Here is a 20,315-nt window from a genome sequence, read left to right on the forward strand (position 1 = left end):
ATTACATGCTGAACAAATGTTTATCTCCAACATTGTCTTTCTGGTAAGTTAGACATTCCAGAAAATAAAGCAAATCAAAGTCAAATCAGTAGGCAGAAATCTCCGAAAGGAAAAAGTTTAACAAATGAAAAGAACTCTAACAATGAACACCGTCTCCAAGGAGAGTAGATCGCCATGGTGGAAAGTGAGGTAGTGTGCAGAACTGGAATTCAAGCAGAGCTGAACAGCCTTGCAGGAAGGGCTGGAGCAGATGAAGGGTGAGGTCCCTTACCCCATCCAGGAGGTTAAGCCTAGACTGGAGGGAGGAGGGGGAGGGAAGCCTTATATCTGATTCCTTGACAATGGCTATCCTCAGGGATATGTTGCCACCTGTGCTTACAAATTTAGATATCCAGTGTTTTCATTGACTCATGCTGATTGACTCATGGCCCATGCTGGCAGAGCTCAGTCTCCAGGCCTCACTCTTCAGGGCTTGGGCCACTACCACATGACCCAAAGACCCAGTGTTCTAGATTCATGGTTGGTCTTTCTGGTAAGGTCAGTCCCTCAAGGCCAAAGGTGTGGCTAGCCCCATGCTGAGTCAAGGCCTTGGCATAAACCATCATGTAGAATCTGAGGGCTCATTCGGGACAATGGCCAGATCTCTTTTTGAGAGGAGGTTACATTATTTGATACAAAACAATATGCTTTAAAAAAAAAAAAAAAGGAAACCATGCTCAAAGTGAAATACTGCTTTAATATTGTTACAGCACTTTGAGATGTTAGGCAATAGTAGAACTAATTGCGAGGCATTTCAATAGCCACATAGAACCCATTGCCCTTATACGCACATAATACTTCAAACTTACCAACCTAGGGGACTTCCCCTGGGAAGGTGAATTCTGTCTCTGTTCCAGAATACACTGAATGGTTTGGATCTTTTTTCTCTCTCTCTTCTATACCAATTTGTGAGCTCCTTGAAGGCAAGGACTATGATTTAAGGGTGTTTGTATGACAAATAATTGTTACATGAAATAAAAAGATGACTATTGTCCAATTCAAGAAAGTCATTTGAAATTCTGAGAACAAACAGTGATCCAAAGTTTACATTTTCTGAGGCCTCTGAATCCTGCATGCCCTGAAGCATAAAAATGGCCCATTCCTAGGAGCAAAGAAAGGCTCCTAAAACCCTCCAATATGCTTCCTCTATTCTCTCTCTCTCTCTCTCTCTCTCTCTCTCTGATACACACACACAGAGTAAAAGAGAGAAGTTATTGCAGTTCTTAGCGCTGAGCAATTTCTTGTTTTGGAGAATTCTACATTTCTGTCTTCCCATGCAAAACCATACCAGAACACTGACAAGTGGCTGGAGCTGGTCTGTGGTCCCTTCTAGACTATGCATGGCCATGGCCACCCAAACCCCCATCTACCTGCATTACCTATTTAGGCTGCTATCTTTAAGACTCTTGTCCCAGAACACCTGCTTAGAAGAAGTTGGAGAGATGGATACTGTATAACAGAAGGAACCTTCAGTCAGGATCTTTGTAGACCCTAATCATTAGGACTAGCATCAAGTTCCTTTGCTCATACACTATAGATACCAAGTAAAGATGAAACTATAAAGTAAACTTACATCAAAGCCAAAAAAAAAAAATTCCATTCCTTCCCAAATGCTTGCTTTGCAATTGTTGAAATAAGGAAGTCTTACTATGCTGGATTTGAAAATTCGTGCTTAGTTTGCATTGGAGATAAGCCAGCAGCCCATTCAGTAAACATTATCTTCAACTGTCTTATGAACTACAGAAGTTGACCACAGTCCTTCGGGGATACATAGCCATGGCTGCCATGCAGCTCAGGATGTCCTGTGCCTGCCCTGCCCCGACCCCCAGATCCCCACCTGTCTGAAGGTGGGCTTTACCTCCCCTGAGTCCTTTCTTCTCTCCACTGGGCTGGCACCAAGGTTAGATGACACGGGTTGCTGACTCTCTTGGCTGTATTTGTTTAAATTAATGTCTGTGTATTCCTTCACTGGAATGTAAGACACACTCATGCTGCTGCAAGTTCACTGTTAAGCCAAAAAGTACACACTTCACTCCTCCTGAAGCTGAACAAAGCCAGGAAATAAGCCTTGAAGACCAGACTACTGCACCCCAGAAGGACCAAGTGGGGAAGGCTGAGCCTACTTTAAAGATGTGCCATCCATCTTCCCGTCCCATTTACCTGCTTTCCAACCCTAGAGGTAACACACAGACAAGATGCACAGCCTCGTTTAATTGACTGTGCTACCAAGGGAGAGGCACGTAAGGTGACTCGGTCCCCAGCCACAGGAGAGTTTGTGAGATACATCAAACAGGTTCTTGCCCTCCATCCATATGAAATGGTAGTGACATCCCAGGGTGCACATTAAACATGACAACATGGCTTTTGGCAAACAATGAACAGCAGGGCTCTGGTTCAGACAAAGCATGGAGGCATTTTTTTTTTTATTTTCCCCAGCAAGAGGAAATACTTTTCACAGTTAAACAGCAATAGAAATGGAAAGAAATGAAAACTTGCCAGAAAGGAACTAAAAAAAAAAAAGATTTCCAGCTGTGAGCTGAGAAGAGATGGAGAGATATCATGGTGGAAACATGGGGATATGCTGCTACAGGGAAAGGCCAGTGTGTGGGGGAAAGCCACTCAAAGGAAACCAACATGACACACCTACCTTTGGACACACGCAGGAGTTAGATACAAACTTAGCAGGAAATTTCAGAAAGGAAAGTGCTAAAGCTTGACCCAAGGGCATGTTATTGCGAGGCTCAAAAGATAGTATAGCAGACCCAGGGCTGAGCTAATGCTGAACAATGCAGGGAATATTTAAAGAATTAAAAGACCTGCAAAGGTGGCTTTAGTCTTGTGGTTTTTTTTTTTTCTTATTCATTTTTAATTTTTTTAAACCATTGCTGCATGAGTTTCTTCCCCCTGAACTTACAGGGGCATTAATCACGTGAACATGAATCGTCGCTATTTCGCTTCAAATGCTGAATCCCTTTGGCTTGTTTGATTTTGTTTCTGGTGCCCTCACAACCTAAAATAAAGTGCTTTTGCATTTGTTTTGTTTCTTAAGCAAGGCGATTGGAAAACTAGGGCGCTGGATCAGTTGTGTTCCTGGGAACAGATGGTCCTTCCTTTTCTTACTTTTAAGATCGACTGATTGATTGGGCCGAGTTACAAAGAGAGAGAGAGAGATCTTCTACCTTGCTGGTTGACTCCATGTGGGCTTCATGTGGGCACTTTCGCATAGGTTTCAAGAGCCCAGTTATTTGGGGCCATCTGCCACTGCTCTCCCTGGTACATTCCAGCGAAGAATGAGGCTTCTGGAACATTTATGTGTCTTTACTGCGTTTCTTCTACAAAAGAGCTAGAATTTTGCTATATGAAATTTTGCATTTTTGGTAGAGGATCCAGTTGCAACCAGGGCTCTTGGCAGTTGTGACTTCTGTTTAGTTGTTGTTGTTGTTGTTGTTTTGTTTCACTTTCTTTAGTTTGATTCCAAACTCTACTATAAAACTGCCAAGTAACCAGCCAAGAAGTTGCACACACTTACACACATAATTTAGCTGTCTGTAATCTCTCCCACTGAAATATACCATGAAATCTAAAAGTAGAAGAATCTCCTTTGTGTTCATACAACTAAATACAATTTTTTCACGGGGCAGTGGAGAAACATAAGCAATCATGTTAACTTGGTTTTTGCACGAAGCATTTGCCAAATCTTTGAAATATTCCATCGTGGGTTGAGCCTTTTGAAGAACACATTGGAACATCCTTAGAAAGAAACCCATAAATTTAGCTTGGCACAACACAAAGGGAAGATAAAGCGTGTCAGAAGCACACACAGCTGTTGCACTGCAGCATGTGGGCGCAATGGGAAGAGAGCCACCATGTGCAGGTAGCCCAAAGTAGGAGAGAAAGGCCCTTCCCATCGTGGCAACAGGGAATCACCCATCGCAACATCAAGACTCCGCATGGGAGCCCCTAGAAGCAGGGGTCGTGTGAGAGACTGTCTAGTAATGAATAGAACAAAGCTGTTGCTGACTGACAAGGTTCCCTGGGTTCAGCAAGAGCAGAAACTGCGTTCTGATGATTGAGAAAGAGAATGTTCCGATGAATAGGACTCCTTCAGACTGTTACTGTGCCTCTGCCTGAGAAGTCCCAGGCTGCTGTATTGGTGGCTGTGTTGGCGGGGGTTGAGGGGGCTGGGGGGGTGACACTGAGCAAGGCCCCTGAGAAGAAATCCTGAAGTCATGGAAGCCTGCAGGTCACGATGAGACAACCCCACAAGTTAGCTGGGTTCCATGAAACTTGGATGTGAACAAAATTGTCGTATCTCGAAGAAACCAATCTGTGAGCAAGGATTTGTTTTTTAATAGGTTTATTTGTTTACTTATTTATTTGAAAGGCAGAGTTGGGGGAGAGAGAGAGAGAGAGAGAACAAAAAAACCTTCCGCCAGCTGACTCACTGGCCACAATAGCTGAGTCTGGGCCAGGCTGAAGTCAGGACCTTGAAATTCAATCCGGGTCTCACACATGGATGGCAGGGACCTCAGCATTTGGACAACCTTCCACTGCTTTCCCAAACTCATTTGAGAAGAGCTGAATTTCAAGTAGGGACATGAACCAGTGTCCATACGGGATGCTGATATGACAGGCGGTGCCCTAACCCACTGCACCTGCTGACCTTTGTAAGAATTTAAAATGAAACCTAGAAGAAGGCCCTTGTAGCCATTCCAGGCCTTCAGAGACTGTGTGGCCATGACACCTTGCAACAAAGAACCTGTTATCCCAGAGCTGGATAAACTTTTTTAACTTTGGGGAAGTTAAAGCTTTCCTGGAGGGTGATTATTTGTAAGTATCCCTCCTAACCCCCAGACTTCATGACCATCAGCAGCAGGTGCAAGGCATTTATCTTTCCAGAAGGAGTTAGCAACCTGAATGAATTGCAAAGGCATCCCTCCAACCTCCCAGATTTCCTTTTTCAAGTACTTGCTCAGGCTCAGGGCAAGCAATAGAATTGAGAATAAAGTCTTACATGCGTTAGAGTGAGACAAAGGTCTTTTTACAAAGTTGATTGGAAAAAGGATTTGAAAGACCAGTTTCTTAGGGTAGAAAAAAATGTTGAAATCCACACATATATATTTTTTTTCCATGAACGCTTTCGAAAACTTCTTGCATTCGTGGATTTCAAAATTTTTTCCATCAAATTAAATAGAAACTTTTTGTCATACCCGTGTGTGTGTGTAAATACATAAATATATTTATATACTACATTTATACATGTCACATATTAAACCTTATGTAATATAAATATATTTCTATTTACACACAGAGATATGGGTGGGGGAAGAGGCTGTCTGACACAGGAACTTTTTTGCTTCTCCAGATCTTGATTGGCGCTGTCATTGCAATGGGCTCAGCAGACAGAGATGGCCGCCTGCACCCCGGGGATGAGCTTGTGTATGTGGATGGGATTCCAGTGGCCGGCAAGACCCACCGCTATGTCATCGACCTCATGCACCACGCAGCCCGCAACGGGCAGGTTAACCTCACTGTGAGAAGAAAGGTGCTATGCGGAGGTAGGTTCCTGGGACAGCGCCAAGACTCGGGAGTTGGAGGGTGCGATGCTTGCGTGCATTTGTATGTGTTCTAAATTATCTGAGGAACTATCTATTCCCAAAGTGTGATGATAAAAGGACAGGTTCTCCCATACACATACTGGTATAAAACATGCCATTGAGAGCTATATATTTTTTTAATGTGATCATTAAAATGTCTAACCAAGTCCCCTGGCTGATTTGAGACCTGGTCGCAGTGTGTTGGATGTTAGTTACCAAAAAAAAAAAAAACCCCACCAAAAATAGTTATCCTTGTTCAAAATGTGCCTTCTGGCAATACTCTTCATTATGTTGACAAAGAAGCATACAGCATTTGAACACTTTAATAGGGTGACTTGAATAGAAAAAAAAAAAAAGCAACTTTACCTCACCCAGTGCAAACACAATTGACATAGTTTGGAATAGATAAATTATGATTAATTAGCCCCCTTTCTTGCATTTTCTCAGCTTCCTCAAAGAAGTCAACCAAAAGCTAGCCTTTTATTCCTAACACAATCTAATCACTCTCTTTGCCATCTTAAATCCCATCCCTGCCCTCCTCCCTGAAAAAAAAAAATTGTGAGGAATAGGTGTGTGCAAGCTCCCACCCAGTGTTTTATCATCTGAGCGCTGACGAATGTTGCCACTACAGATCTTCCCCCAGAATGGCCAGCGCTGCCTCCCATCAGTCAAGGAGAAACAGTTTCCTGGATGTTGTTGAGCTGTCACCCAGTGTCCCAGGCACCAGCCTCTTGACCAGCCTTCGCACAGAATCACCAGTGCTAAAATTAGGAGGGACCTTGGCAAGAACTGGCTTGCCTGGAAACATAGAGTAACTGACAAGTCAGAAATGTGCTCTTCTCTCTCCAAACAATGATGCTTCTTTCTCTCTTTTTAAAAGATTGGTTGATTGATACGAAAAGAAGAATGAGGGAGAGAGAAAGAGAGAGAGAGATCTTTCATTCTGTGGTTCACTCCTGAAATGGCCAGAACAGCCAAGGTTGGATAAGGCTGATGCCGGGAGCCTAGAGGTTTTTCCGGGTCTCCCACATGGGTCCAGGGACCCAAGCACTTGAACCATCTTCTGCTGATTTCCCAGACAGATTAGCAAGGAGTTGTATCAAAAGTGAAGGAGCTAGGACTCAAACTGGCACCTGTAGAGGATGCTGGCATGACATGGGGAGGCATAACATGACATGCCGCAATGCCTGTTTCTCTATGCCACTTCCAGGTCCTGTTCTCACCCTAAGACATCGTCTGCACATAGTCTAGCGAATTCAAAGACTTTGGACCAACCATTAGCGAGCATTGACTATAACATAAGGAGTCTTTCATAGGTGCTGTTATAACATTTGAACCCGAACAAGGATTGTGAACTAATCACAGGCTGTGAATGATGAGAGAAGAGCACATTTATTGCTTGGACTAAATATAAATAACCTTTTCCTGTCAAGTTTCCTAGAAACCGGCCTTGGACATGACAATCATTGAAAAGGGCGAGTCAGAAGACTCGTCAGCCCTCGCCAGCAGAGATGGCCATATATCTTGTACCATTTGGAGGTTTTGCTAAGAGGTGCCATTTGTCTTCAGAAATTCATAGCATGCCACTTGACCCAAAGAAGTAAAACACCTTGAGTTACGCCTTATGCTTGGGTGAAATGCCAAGAGAAAGACAGTGCTTGCTTGGTTAACATTTAACCATCTCCCTGCGGAGTGATTTTTTAATAATAATAATTTGCAGCGCTGTTGCGCGTTCTAAAGATAAATTAAAAAGATATCTGATTTCCTAGGACATGTAACACAACGTGCAAAAGCCATGCGCCGGCATCGTTTCATGCTCCCCTTGCCATCAGCTGATTAGGACAAATTAAATTCTGTTCTAATCAACCCTAGCTGATGGAGTGTATGCCAAACGCTGAACAAACTTGCTCTTGAAGCTTGTGACTGCGATTTTCTTGAAAGACATTTCTCGCTGCAGTTCTCACCAAGTTCACACAGCGAGTGCGTTTCAAATGCATATCATTTTTTTTTTGAAATTTCACAAAAGGAAAGTTTCTGAGTTCATGCAGCCTGCTGTTCCTCGAGAGCCTCAGGCAGGAAACGCCTGCAAACAGGATGGAGAAGAGGCACAAGGAAAAAAGCCTTTGTGCAAAGTGGGAAGGGACAGCTACAAACACATGTGACAGTAGAGAGGAGTGTCGTTGCAATTACACTTTTCTTAGCAAAGGCAATGGGAATCATGACCTGGTTTACCTGGGGTTCGAAGAGAGCAGTTTGCAGCTTGGGACGAGACGGTGGAGCAGAGAGAGAGGCACAACTTCCACCATCCAGCCGAAGGAGCAGCTTGATGGAGAGATGCTTTGGCTTGTGTAAATGCCCTGCCCCATTTCAGACCATAGGGGGAGCTGGCTTCTCAACTAATGCTCAAGACAAAGAATTCCTTATGGGAAATTCGAGCAAATCTATTGCATGGGGCAAAAAAGTTAGAATAACCCCCAAATCCTGCTCCACAAATCAAATTATAAAATCAGTGCTCACATTGAAGACAGAAAAAGCAGGATTTTCAATTAAAGGAGCTACATCCTCAAAGTCAGAAATTGTTGGGTCCAAAGAAGCTAGCCAGTGACTCCCCCGGTTTTATTTGCTGGAGAGTTGTAACACAGATCTTGCACTGTGAGCTAGTTTTGACAGCAGATGTCTTATCCACACACCAACAGATCTTATATGTAGTAGTTTTTACCCAAAGATCTTCAAAGAATATTCTAATTAGAAAAGAAAGTTTTCTTGATATTTGAGTGAAAAGTTTAGCCAGTATTTAGGATACAAGTGCATTCGAGGATCCAGGTCGCTACATTTTTGCTCAGTCCTCAATGCTATGCCTCGTTCTTTGTCTCCAGGCATACACCCATCTCAGCCAGGGGTGTCTACACAGATAAATGCAAGCAGCTGTTATCAAGACTCCACATTGTGCTACACTCTTGAGCTATGAAAGACCATGAAGGACCTTGTGTATGCTCAAGCCCCTGTATCCGTATTCTGTACACACACACACACACACACGCCATTGCCTCTGTCATGCTTCAAAGGCAAGATAACAAAGTTATCCAAACCTTGAAAACAGGCTAGGTCTAGACGGTTCAGACTCTCAGAGACCCAGGGCCCTGTTGGTAGTGTAGAGGGGAAATAGTTTGCTATTGCACCAGGGCCTCTGCCTTGCACATTCTTGCTCAGGTACTGCAAGAGGCACTGGAGAATGGTCAAGATAATGGGCACCTGCAAACCACATGCCCAGGCAATCAAGCAGTCATTACCCCACTCCAGCTGGTATATACAGTCAAGAACTACTCTGTCCAGCTTCAGCCAAATATTTCGAGAGAAACTAAAGCCCATGTTTCTGCAAAATCTCCCAAATTCTAAGCAATAGCAATTAATCTAGGCAATGATGAAGCAAAGTGCAGATCAGCACTTTTTCCATCAGGAACAGCAGCACCTGGTCAGCAGTGTCCACTCCATGCCGTGGCTTCTGGACGCTGATGTGCCTAGCTCCACCTTTCCCTCAAGGACCCTCTCTCGTCAGCATGAGAAGTCTTCCCGTATGATTACTGGGGGTACAATGGAAGCTTTCCCTAAAATTGGCTGCTTGACCCGAGTGAATGTCAACTGAATTCCGCACAATCATGTATGAATGAATTGAAAGAATGAATCAGGGATCCAGGAAATGAATGCAATTTTCTTTAACGAACATGATATTTAGTCCCTTTATGATATTGTAACATAATATTCTCAAACAACGCTATTGATGTCTACCCCAAGGAAAGGGTGCTGGAAAGAATATAGTCACGTCGGATTCAACAGCAGTTGAGTCAAAACATGGTCTGGGATGAATCCCCAAGGACAGCAACACTATCAATTTGGGTAAGAACCCAAAACAAGTCTAAGAAGAAGTGCAGGCTTCTTGCCTCTGACTCTAACTACACCCATGTTGTTTGGAGCTTGGAAGAGAATCCAACGGCCATAGGAATGTATTCTGCTAACGTGCATGACTATCTGGAGACCGCTATTGACTTTAGTCAGCAATTGTTCTTTCTCCCTTATAGAACTGTTGGCATGGCCACTCCCAGCCATTTACTGCAGAGACAGATAATTTTTCTTTGCTGCCTGTTTACTGACAATCACAGATCTCAGCCCTCTAAAATGTGACAGCCAGAAAATGAGCTCTCCCTTGTCACCGACTATGACATTTACTTACTGATTGGGTCCAATATAACTCCGGGAGATTTTCAGTTGAACGGAGCAGCGTAATAATTGTTTGTTTGTCTTCTTCTGACTATCTCTAATCACTTTCTTTCCAACTTGCACAAGGACTGATAAAGGACGCGTGCTTCACCTGAACAATAACAGCTCGTGTTCGGATGACGTTTTCCAACACGGAGGGTACATTTACCGGCTGAAGTTTTCAATTCTCATTGGAAAAAAAAAGGCTTTGATGTTGACTTTGTGTCTTTTATGACCTCAAAACTTTTCTCACAAATAATAAGCATCCTATCTTTTGCTTTCATTGGAATCAGACTAACTCGAGTATGTTAAAGATTTCTTTATTTGCAAGGTAGAGTGGCTGAGGAGGAAGGGACAGAGAGAGAGAGAGCTGGGTTGAGAAAAATATCTTCCGTCAGCAGCTGCTTCACTTCCCAAATGGCTACAGTGACCAACCAGGCCAACATTAAAGAGCCTGCAGTGCTGTCCAGCTCTTCCACTCCCACATGAAGGACTCTGCTACTTTTCCCCCTAAGGACAATGTCAAGAAGCTAGACTGAAAGTAGACCAGCCAGAACTTGAACTAGCACTCAAACGTGGAATGCTGGAATTACTTAACCCACTGTCCCACAACGCCAGCCCTGATTAATTAGGTATTAAAGAAAAAAGATTTATCAACTAATAAAAAAGAACCATTTAGGTCTCATTGATTTTAATTACAGACAAGAGGCATATTTTTTAAAAATCTTTTTAATTTACATTTTGCTGACTTTTAAAAACATTGATGTAAGATTCTTTTCTATATCTGGGTATAGAAATAAATGCAACTCCTTTTTAAGTTAACCATGCAGTGAAACATTCTCATATAACCTCTGTTCTTTCTCCCTGACTTTTCCATTTCAGAGTGGAATTGCTGCTTATAAAGTTAAGTTATAAATTATACTGTTTTGTTGATTGCTTTGAGCTTGCCGTTGGAGACAACTTCAAGAGCTCTAAGCCATTGACAATATCTAGAGACCCAGAAGGAAATCATTAACTGCGATTATTTTCCATCTTACTATTCTGTCTTCTGAGTACACTAAACAGCTTGTAGGTGGGGAAATGAGTTGGCCATTCCAGTTCTTTTAATCAGATTGCTAATGCCTAGGCATTAAATCAGATAACAACATTTTTTCTAGATGACAAATCAACTTTCATTTCAAAAGTGAACTTCTCTTGGCTGCCAACTTTCTGTCATTTCATCAGGCAAACATGCTTGCTTTCTTATGGCAAGATATCTTGGCTTGCTCGGTTGATGAGAGAATGTGTTGGATGATACAGAATGTCGATGAGAGTATTCTCCAGCATCTCTCTAGAGCCTTGAAGGTCCAAAATCATCGTTTCTGAAAATCGTAATTCCTTAGCCTGGTATCATTTTCAGATTCGATCCTAGAGTGAGCCAACTAGTTTTGTAAGTGGAAAAATAATCTCAAAATGTTTTTCTTATTCTTCTAAATCACTTTCTTGATATATGCCTGACGTATAAAAAAAAGAAACTGAGCAAACTACTTTCAAGAAGTGTTACTTACCTTGAGGAAGTGGGCTGGTGTACCATAGAATAGGGAAGTGGTACCAGCTACTTGACATGGACATGTGCCTGATGTCAGCCATACTTCCAATCCGTTTTACAGCAGCAGCAGCCCTTGAACTGCAGTCTTGGAGCTAGATTCGGATTCCCGGGTCCAGCATTCCCCTAACCTACTGAAAAAGATTTTCCATGTGGGGACACTGAAGGAGTCTGCTTTTCATAAGCTCTTCTCATGCGCAGGGCAGTTTAGGATTCTGTCTACTCACTTTGTGAGTGTGCACAGTCTATAATCCTTCAGATGCACCACACATCTTAGAGGAAGAGAAGTTAGTACCAGGCATGTCACAATGTCAGTGTCTAGCAGGCATTCGTTAAATGCTTGCTGAGTATGCTGGAGCCAGCCTCTGCTTGGGGTACCCCCATCCTATAAAAGAGTGCCAGTTCAAGTCCTGGCTGTGTAGCTTGATTCTTAACATTTTTATTTATTCATTTTATTTTTATTTATTCATTCATTTATTTGAAAAAAACAGAGTTACATAGAAAGACAAAGAGACCTTCCATCTGCTGATTCACTTTCCTAAATGGCCACAGCAATTAGGGTTGGGACACACCAAACCTAAAAGCTTCATCCGGGTCTCCCACAAGGGTGCAGGGGACCACACCCTTGGATCATCTTCTGCCACTTTCCCAGGAACATTAGCAGGGAGTGCATTGGCAGTGGGGCAGCCACAACTTGAACTAGCCTCCACGTGAGATGCCAAGACTGCAGGCAGCGTCTTAACCCACTGTGAAACAATGCCAGCTCTCTAGCTGCTCCACACTCAATGGCGCTTCCCGTTAGTGCCGCTTTGGATAGGGTGGCACAGGATGTCTCCCACCTCTGAGGGAGACCCAGATGGAGTTCCGAGCTCCTGGCTCCAACTTGGCCAAAACCTGGCTGCTGCAGGCTTTGGGGGAGTGAACATTGCAATAGATGGAATAACTCTCTTGACGATGAAAACTGGATTAGATTAGATGGATAGATAGATAGATAGATAGATAGATAGATAGATAGATAGATAAACCACAGATAGGTGATAGATTACATTGCAAAATCTCTCCTTGTTGCTCTGCCTTTCAAGTAGACAAAAATAAACGTGTTTTTTTTTAAACTGTCTGTGTGCTGTGTGTATTGCAGGTGAGCCCTGCCCAGAGAATGGAAGGAGCCCAGGTTCTGTGTCCACCCACCACAGCTCTCCACGCAGTGACTACACAACCTATGCCAACAACAAGCATGCCACTCCCAGCACCAGTGCCTCTCCGCCGGAAGGCTTTGCCACGCACAGCCTGCAAAGCAGTGACGTGGTCATCCACCGCAAGGAGAATGAGGGCTTCGGCTTCGTCATCATCAGCTCCCTGAACAGGCCCGAGTCTGGGTCCACTAGCAGTAAGTGACTCGTGCTTCTGCACTGGAATGAGAGGTCTCGTTGTCATGTGCTCAGGTGGCAGGGAAACTGGAGCAGCGGATCCCAGAGCTGTTTTCAGCACGCTGTGACGCCCACAAGTCGCAGGCTGTAGGCGCAGATAACACATCCTTTGGCCCAAAGAGAATGTGAGATGACAGCCAGTTCCCAGAATCCTCAAGCTCCCTCCCTCCCCACCAAAAAAAAGCTTTTCTTTGTAAATCAGGGTGACACTAAGAGTTGGTGTGGTGGGGTCACTGTGAAACAAAGACTGCTGCCTGGACAGCTGCTCAAAGCAGGCTTCCCGTTGGATGCAGAAGCCTTCAGTGGAATGCAACCAGACAAGCAGAGAGGCTGGGGAGCAGCAGTGCAGGCAGAAACACTGAGATGGAAAGGAATTCTGTGTTCAGCAGGTCTAAAGAAACCCAGGGTGCCGGTGGTTCAGTGATCGAGGGGCAGTGACCTAGAATCAGGCCCAAGTCTACCGTGCAGGGAACCACTGGCCTGGTGCTTGGGAGCCGATGGAGCATTTTAAGCAGAGGACTGAAATCTGACTGAGGGTTTGCAAAGATGGTGAGAACAGGAGTAGAAGCACACACACAGCCAGGACGCCATGGAAGCAGTGAGTTAAGGCGCCAGAGATGCTGGTCCGGGTGGAAGCAGCAGATCTGTGAGTCCAGATGGCAGGTGCAGGGGCTGTGGTCTCTCCTAGGCAGTAGGCTTGGTAGATTCCCAGACCTCCCTTGTTGGTTTCCTCTCAACAACAGCATTCTGGAACTCACCGGCAGCCAGCAAGCAGTGGGACGGAAAAGATCAGTTAGCTTCACTGGCTTGCTCCCTTTTCAGGTTGAAATGATTGAGACCAAAATACCATGCACAGGAGAACAGTAAGAGAAAAATAATAACAGTGATTTCTTCCGTGTTGTCACTGCACAATTCTTAGAAACTGTGGTAGCTGCCCAGGCATGTGGGGTTTGGAGAGTTATTGTCAAATAATATTTCAGAGAACAAATAGTTAAGAAGAAGAACTTTGTAGGATAAGGCTAATGTTTATAATAATAATAGTAATGATAATAATAATAATAACAAACAGAGCTACGTGGAGAGAACTGCCCTGTTTAGCATTCTTCTTGCCAAATTCAAAAGTGAAAAATATATATGGATGGGATGCTAGCAAATAAACACAAGCTGCGTCCATCTGAAAGTACACCCCCATCCCTCTTTTCCTCCAGGATAAGCTGCAGGAATAAATCCAATATTGAAGCACAGGCTAAAAAACAGTATCCCGTCAGTAGGATGGATTCACTAAGATTAAAAGGACACAAGACTTAAGATTTTCATGAATTATAGAAACAGCCTCCCAATAATTTACACTTGGGGAAAATGTTCAGAGAGCGAGCTTGTGTGGCTATTCTGGTCATTCCGATTGTTTATTGGGGCAGAATACCTAGGGGACTGGAATAAAAACACAAAGTGTACTGCCACAGTGACAAATGTGATGCATATATTGAAGGTCTCAACTTTTTGGAAGCGCGACAGCTTTTCAAGTTATAGGGAGTAAAGCTCTCACACACACACATCCCCCACACACGCACGCATGCATTTACTTTGCACCGAAAACCTCAGGGGTGGGCATTTGGGATGCCGACTTCTCATCTCAAAGTGCCTTGGGTTGAACTGCGATTCCAGAAGTGGCAGAAGATGACTCGAGTGAGTGAGTCTCTGCCGGCCACATGAGAGACCCAGGTGGGGTTCTCGGCTCCTGCCCTGAGCCCAGCCCAGTCTGCTATCAAAATGAACCCATGAGATTAAGGATCTTTCTCTCTGTCTGTATCTCTCTTTTCCTTTCCTCTCCTTTCAAGTGAAATGAAAATGCATTTTTAAAACCTTCTAAGTTTAAAGGAAAGAAAAAAACTATAAATACCATGCATGCATAGATGTAGGAATAACAGCTGACAATAACAATATGGCACTTTATCTTCCTTACCAAGTGACATCACACTGGCATGAAAGGAATAGATTCTAACCACCTTCAAAATGGTATTTACATCCACCTTGGAGAGTGGAAAGTTGTTCTGGAACTCATGATGTTTCATGGTTTCTGAAAAGAAGCACGTACTTACTCCTTTACAATGCAAGGATGGCGAAAGGCAGCTTCCCCCACACTGCAGGGCCACAGCAGTGGTGACTCAGGGCACCTGGCCCCTGCTGTGTGTCATTTTCAGCATGTACCTTCAGAGGTTCCTGGGGTTGCTGCTGAGGCCTGCTTCGCTTCTGTTATAACTTGGGTCTCTGATTTCAAAGAGCAATACTAAGCATCTCATGCATGGTGCTGAGCTGCCCTTGGGCCACCTGTACATGGTCAGGACATCCGGAATGTTAAACTTGTGAGCCTGAAACAGGTGTTCAGGAATCAGACTGATTCCCATGCTGTACAAGCCCAAGATTGGTAACACGTTCACTCTTTCCTTTTCATGACTGCTCAGGCCTTTTTGTTAATGGGCGAAATGTTCTCATGCCTTTCATGGGAGGAGCACTGTGGCGTTTAGGCCAGGGGAGGGTCATGGTTGGCATGACAGGGTAGAAGCTTCATGCTGCCTATGTCTGAAACCTGGCTTCCTAGCCATGGGACCTTAAGGAAGTTCCACGAGCTCTTTGGTCTGTGTTTCTTTTGCTTGGAAAGGAAAGCTCATTCCATCCCTGTGTCATAGGATTACTGTGAAGGGGGAATGAATGAATTCAGGGCCGGCACAGGGACACAGCTGTGGCACTGGATAGTCTCCAAATCGTCGAAGAGGGATTTAATCATTGATCACCTGAAAAATATAGGTATTTGACGTGATGGGTGCTGAGCCTGGTGCCTTGCCCATCTCCAAGTCATTTAAACTTGGGCCTCTCAATGTTGCAACCCCAGAAGTCATCGCTGGGAAGATAACTCACTCAAACTGTTGAACGTGGGAATCAAAAAGTGTGTCCCTTTCTTTTCTGTCTTCCTCACTGGTTCGAAAAGTCAGATTTCCTTTCTAAATCTTTAGCCAGCTTTAAACATACAGTGTCTCTTTATTCTTTGCATCAGTCTTTCCTTCATCAGTGCTTTTGCTCTGGCTTTTGGTTTGACTGAGAGCAGCTGGTGCAGAAGGCAGGAGACTAAATAGTGTCTGCATCATTGAGGAGTGATTCTTTCAAGAAACATGGCCATCAGAGATGCTCATGTGAGCCACCAGCTTCCCTCCAAATATCTGGCTCCTGAAGATAAGTCATTGAAGCACTAGGATAAGCCTGTATCTTTTAGATCCCTGGGAAAGCCAAGCTACCCAGGAGAGCAGTTTACACATATTTTAAATGCAATATATCTTTTCTCAAGGACTAGTGGCAGTTAGTGCCCATTTCAGGAAGTAGTCCGTAGTGGAGTGTGATGGACAAGGATGCCAAGTGCATCACCAGAGAGAACGCTTTCTTTGAGTCTCAGTCTTCCAGCCACAAGCCTTGAACACAGCACCTCAATGAAGATGTCTACAACGTGAAGTTCAAATTTGCCTCCTAGCTCCAAGACACCCGGTACTATAATCGTAGCTGCTTTTTGCTGGCGATCCCTCCATGATTCCATTCTGCCAAAGCTTATTAGGTACCTGCCCTTATCCCAGAGCCTGTATGTGTTGCTGCCTGCCTCTTGGAATGCTAGCCCTCTATCCTGTAACAGTTTTAATCAAGATTGCTCCCAGCCATTGCACTAGGAATCTTACATTCTGTTGACTCATCCCAGCAGCCCTAAAGAGTCTGTTGCTTAAACAGCAAGCATCACACACAGTCAACTCAGAAATCTAATCTCTCATCCAATCTAATATGACTCCTATCTATTGCCCACAAGTGCTTTCTCCAATTCTTATACGTAACGGAAATTCTTGTCAGGAAACTCAATAACTGCTTCGTGTTTATGCTATTATTGTGTCTGAGCTCTATTGTTGTCATTTTACTTTTCCTGTCTTGAAGTGCTTTGTTTATGCATCTCTCCCTCACCAAAAAAAAAAAAAGAAAGACTAGTTCTTTCCAGGTAAAAAACAATGACATAACCTGGGAGTTGCTTTTCAATTTATCAGATGGGACTGGACCGGATTCTGAGAGAGCGAGCAAATCCTGTTCATCCTAGAAATGAACCTTGGGCTACTCCATCCCTGAAAGTCAGGACCGACGGATGTTCAGGAGGAGGGGGAGAATGGCAGAGAACCACTGAGTTAGGATGGAGCATCGTCCCAGAAGACAGTTCTCCCATCTGTTGTTTCCAGCCTGGGTGGACGATTCAGCAGCAAGTGTCCAGCCTGATGAATCGCAGTAAGAAGGGAACTCTAAGAAAGGTGGCTGTGCTCACACCTCTGCAGGCTGAAAAGCTCGTCTGCCTGGAAGGACCAGGCAGCTGCCTCAGTGCTCTCTGACTCACTTCTTCCGGGTCCCCAAACATTCCAGAAATCCTCTGCCATCTGCGTCAGTACCAACTCCACCCAGTCAGTACCTAGTCCTATAGGTAGGAAGGGTTGGATGGCATCTCAAGCTGCCTTGGGGGAAAAAAAATGTATTCTTTCAAATTATTTGTTCATTTTACAGTCCTCAATAACAAAGCAAACCATTTCAGTTCCAAGTGAGCAACTCTCCAATTGTATTACTTTTTTATAATATCAGACCTAGCTAAGACCAGAATGAATAGGACCTGCGGATTAAATTCCCTTTGATTCCAGCTTGAATATCACTAGCTTCATTCCCGTATCAAAACCTGGTTTCCTATTTTGGTATCTACACATTGATGCACTTATTAACGAAAAGGAAACACATATGAACACTTCACTGTCTTTGCACTAACAAATGTCAAGACCCTTAAGTTGTGAAGCTCGGTCTGCTAAGAGTCACTGGCCTTCTTTTTTTTCCTTAAACACAAGGAGTAGTGCAACCCATCAAGAAAAATCTAAGGGCTCATGGAGCTTGTCTGAAAATTCTTACCGTTTGAACGGAACTCGTAAATCATAAATTTCTCCCACCAGGGCATCATTTTTCAGGAGGGTTTTTATTGTTGTATTCAAAGACTCTCCAGGTGGCTGCAGACGGTGAATGTCTTCTTACCTTCAGCTACTTGGTGGTCTTGAAAGCTCGTAAATGAGTGATTGGTGACTATTTCCCCTGGGCTTATGTTTTGCAACTCTGTTATTCACTCGATAATGCAGGGAGGTTGTGACTGAGAACAGCACCCCGGACCCCACGTACAGGAGCACTCTGCCACTAGAAGTGCATATTACTCTCCTATAGCATTCCAGTGCATTCAGAGCTGTGGGTCACTTTTGGGAAAAAAAAAAAACAAAAAACTTTTTCCCTTTTTCTTTACATTCTATTCTATTCGTATTCTATTCCGGGGCCTTATGTTGGATGAAAACTCTCTTCAATATTATTTTCCTTTGTTTTACTGACAGTCCACCACACTGAGGGTATTGAGGAAGCCTCCTAAGAAAGCTACTTCCCCCTGTGGGCCCATCTTTTTTTTTTTTAAAGATTTATTTTTATTATTTTTTTTATTGGAAAGGCAGATATACAGAGAGGAGAGACAGAGAGGAAGATCTTCCCTGCATTCTATACCAACACTTTCTGATGGAAGCTGGGCCTCTAAAGAAAAGGTATTTATCCTGGTGGAAGTGGGGAAAACATCCTCTTACAACACTCTTTCAACCAGGCTGGACAGTGATGCTAATAACAGTCGGCTGTTCACTTCATAACATGCTATTAAGACGGGCCCACAGGGCCCGGCGTGGTGGCGCAAGTGGTTAAGGTCCTCACCTTGCACGCCCGGGATCCCATATGGGCGCCGGTTCTATCCCGGCAACCCCACTTCCTTTCCAGCAGATGGAGAATCAGTGTCTCTCTCTCTCCTCTTTCGTCCTGTCTCTCCTTGTCTCTGTAACCCTGCCTTTCAAATACAAACAAAACTAAATTTTATTTAAACAAAAGTCAGAGTTACAGAGAGAGAGGACAGAGATCCTCCTACCACTGGTTCACTCCCCAGATGGCCACACGTAGACATGGCTGGGCCAGGATGCAGGATCAATGTATAACCCAGTCTTCCATGCAAGTGACAGGGGCCCAAGCAATTGGATCATCTCCCCTGCTTTTCCAGGCACATGTTAGCCATTCCTAGAGGTTGCGTGCCGGCATCTTGTTTGGGTGTTACTTTGCAGTTTTTCCCTAGAAACTGATGGATGTTGGAGATCATTTCATGAGCTTTTCCCCATCCATGTGTATGTCTTCTTCAGTAAGGCTACTTCCTCCAGGGTGTAATTTGGCATTTTCCTGCAAACAACAAAACACACCTCTAGGTTCTTCTGTTCTTTCCTGCTTCTCATTCATTTCTCACCCGAGAGCATTAAAAGTCCTTGCATGAGGATAGTCTTAGGTAAAAATAGAATGAGTAACAGTGCATCCAGTGACCGAGATTGAAAACGTAAGTGATCAGAGGAAATGCATTCAGGTGGAAATCCAAGTTAAAACGCATCCTACTCAGGGGAAAGAAGACAAAGGCAGGAAAGCAGCAGCCTGTGTGTTGATGGTTTGCTTTCCAAATAAGAAGACTGAAATCATTTATTTGACCATTCCTAGGTCACATTACAAGTCGTTTTCAAAGTTAATATATGATCAAGATCTCCAAGGTCCTGAACACTTTGCTTATGGACCTTGTCACATTTAGCTTTCTCTGCTCACACACACACATGAGCACACACAAAATGCATTATTTCAAGCTTAAACATGCTATATACCGCTGTCAGTGGAACTTTGGCTTCTGTGAGGAACCGAAGAACCAATAAATATTCATGTAATCTTGTGGGTAACATATTGGAAAGGACAGCTGGCTCAGGAGGGATCATTTGCCTGGGTTACTATCTGTTTCCATTTACATTAAGAAAATATTGCGAGAAGTTCTTATCTGCCAGAGGGCTTTGGGGAATCCAGTGGAAGGCTGCTATTGCACCTGATTGCTTTTGACATTTACCTATTGTAACAGAGAAACTGTGTGAAGATAGCCAAGTGACTTTGCACAAAACACAATCTCAGACGCTATGAAAGGCAAAAGGAGATGGCAGGGATAGAATCCGTTGCGTCTGTAACAAGGAGAAACACAACTTGTCAGCAACAGCTGCTTGTAGCTGTCAACCATGTCTCCTGTGCTTGCTGAGAAATTACTCAGAACAGGTGCCTTGAAGGAAGTCCACTGTGCTCAAAAGGAATGAGAGAGATGCACAGGCATAAAGGAAACTGTTTTATTGAATATTTTTAACCTCAAACTTGGGGTGGATGGAATGTAATTTGATGACATTTTTTGAACACTCGAACAGAAGTCTGTTGTCCTTTAAACATTTATCTTTCAAAACTACAGGAGCTAAACAGGACTTTTAAAATTCGAGTCAT

The 20,315-nt window shown here is 43.8% G+C and overlaps 1 protein-coding gene across 1 annotated transcript in view; it reads left to right on the plus strand.

Moving 5' to 3' along the window:
• MAGI2 (membrane associated guanylate kinase, WW and PDZ domain containing 2) overlaps nucleotides 1-20,315 on the plus strand; it is a 783,782-nt gene that overhangs the window by 689,193 nt on the left and 74,274 nt on the right. The window contains exons 15-16 of the mRNA XM_040971367.1: nucleotides 5,405-5,597; nucleotides 12,614-12,862. Of these exons, the coding sequence (XP_040827301.1) occupies nucleotides 5,405-5,597; nucleotides 12,614-12,862 (442 nt within the window). The remainder of the gene's footprint in view (nucleotides 1-5,404; nucleotides 5,598-12,613; nucleotides 12,863-20,315) is intronic.

Source organism: Ochotona curzoniae, unplaced genomic scaffold (assembly GCF_017591425.1).
Source record: "Ochotona curzoniae isolate NIBS_2020 unplaced genomic scaffold, NIBS_Ocur_1.0 contig_21, whole genome shotgun sequence".
NCBI classification, from domain to species: Eukaryota; Metazoa; Chordata; class Mammalia; order Lagomorpha; family Ochotonidae; genus Ochotona; species Ochotona curzoniae.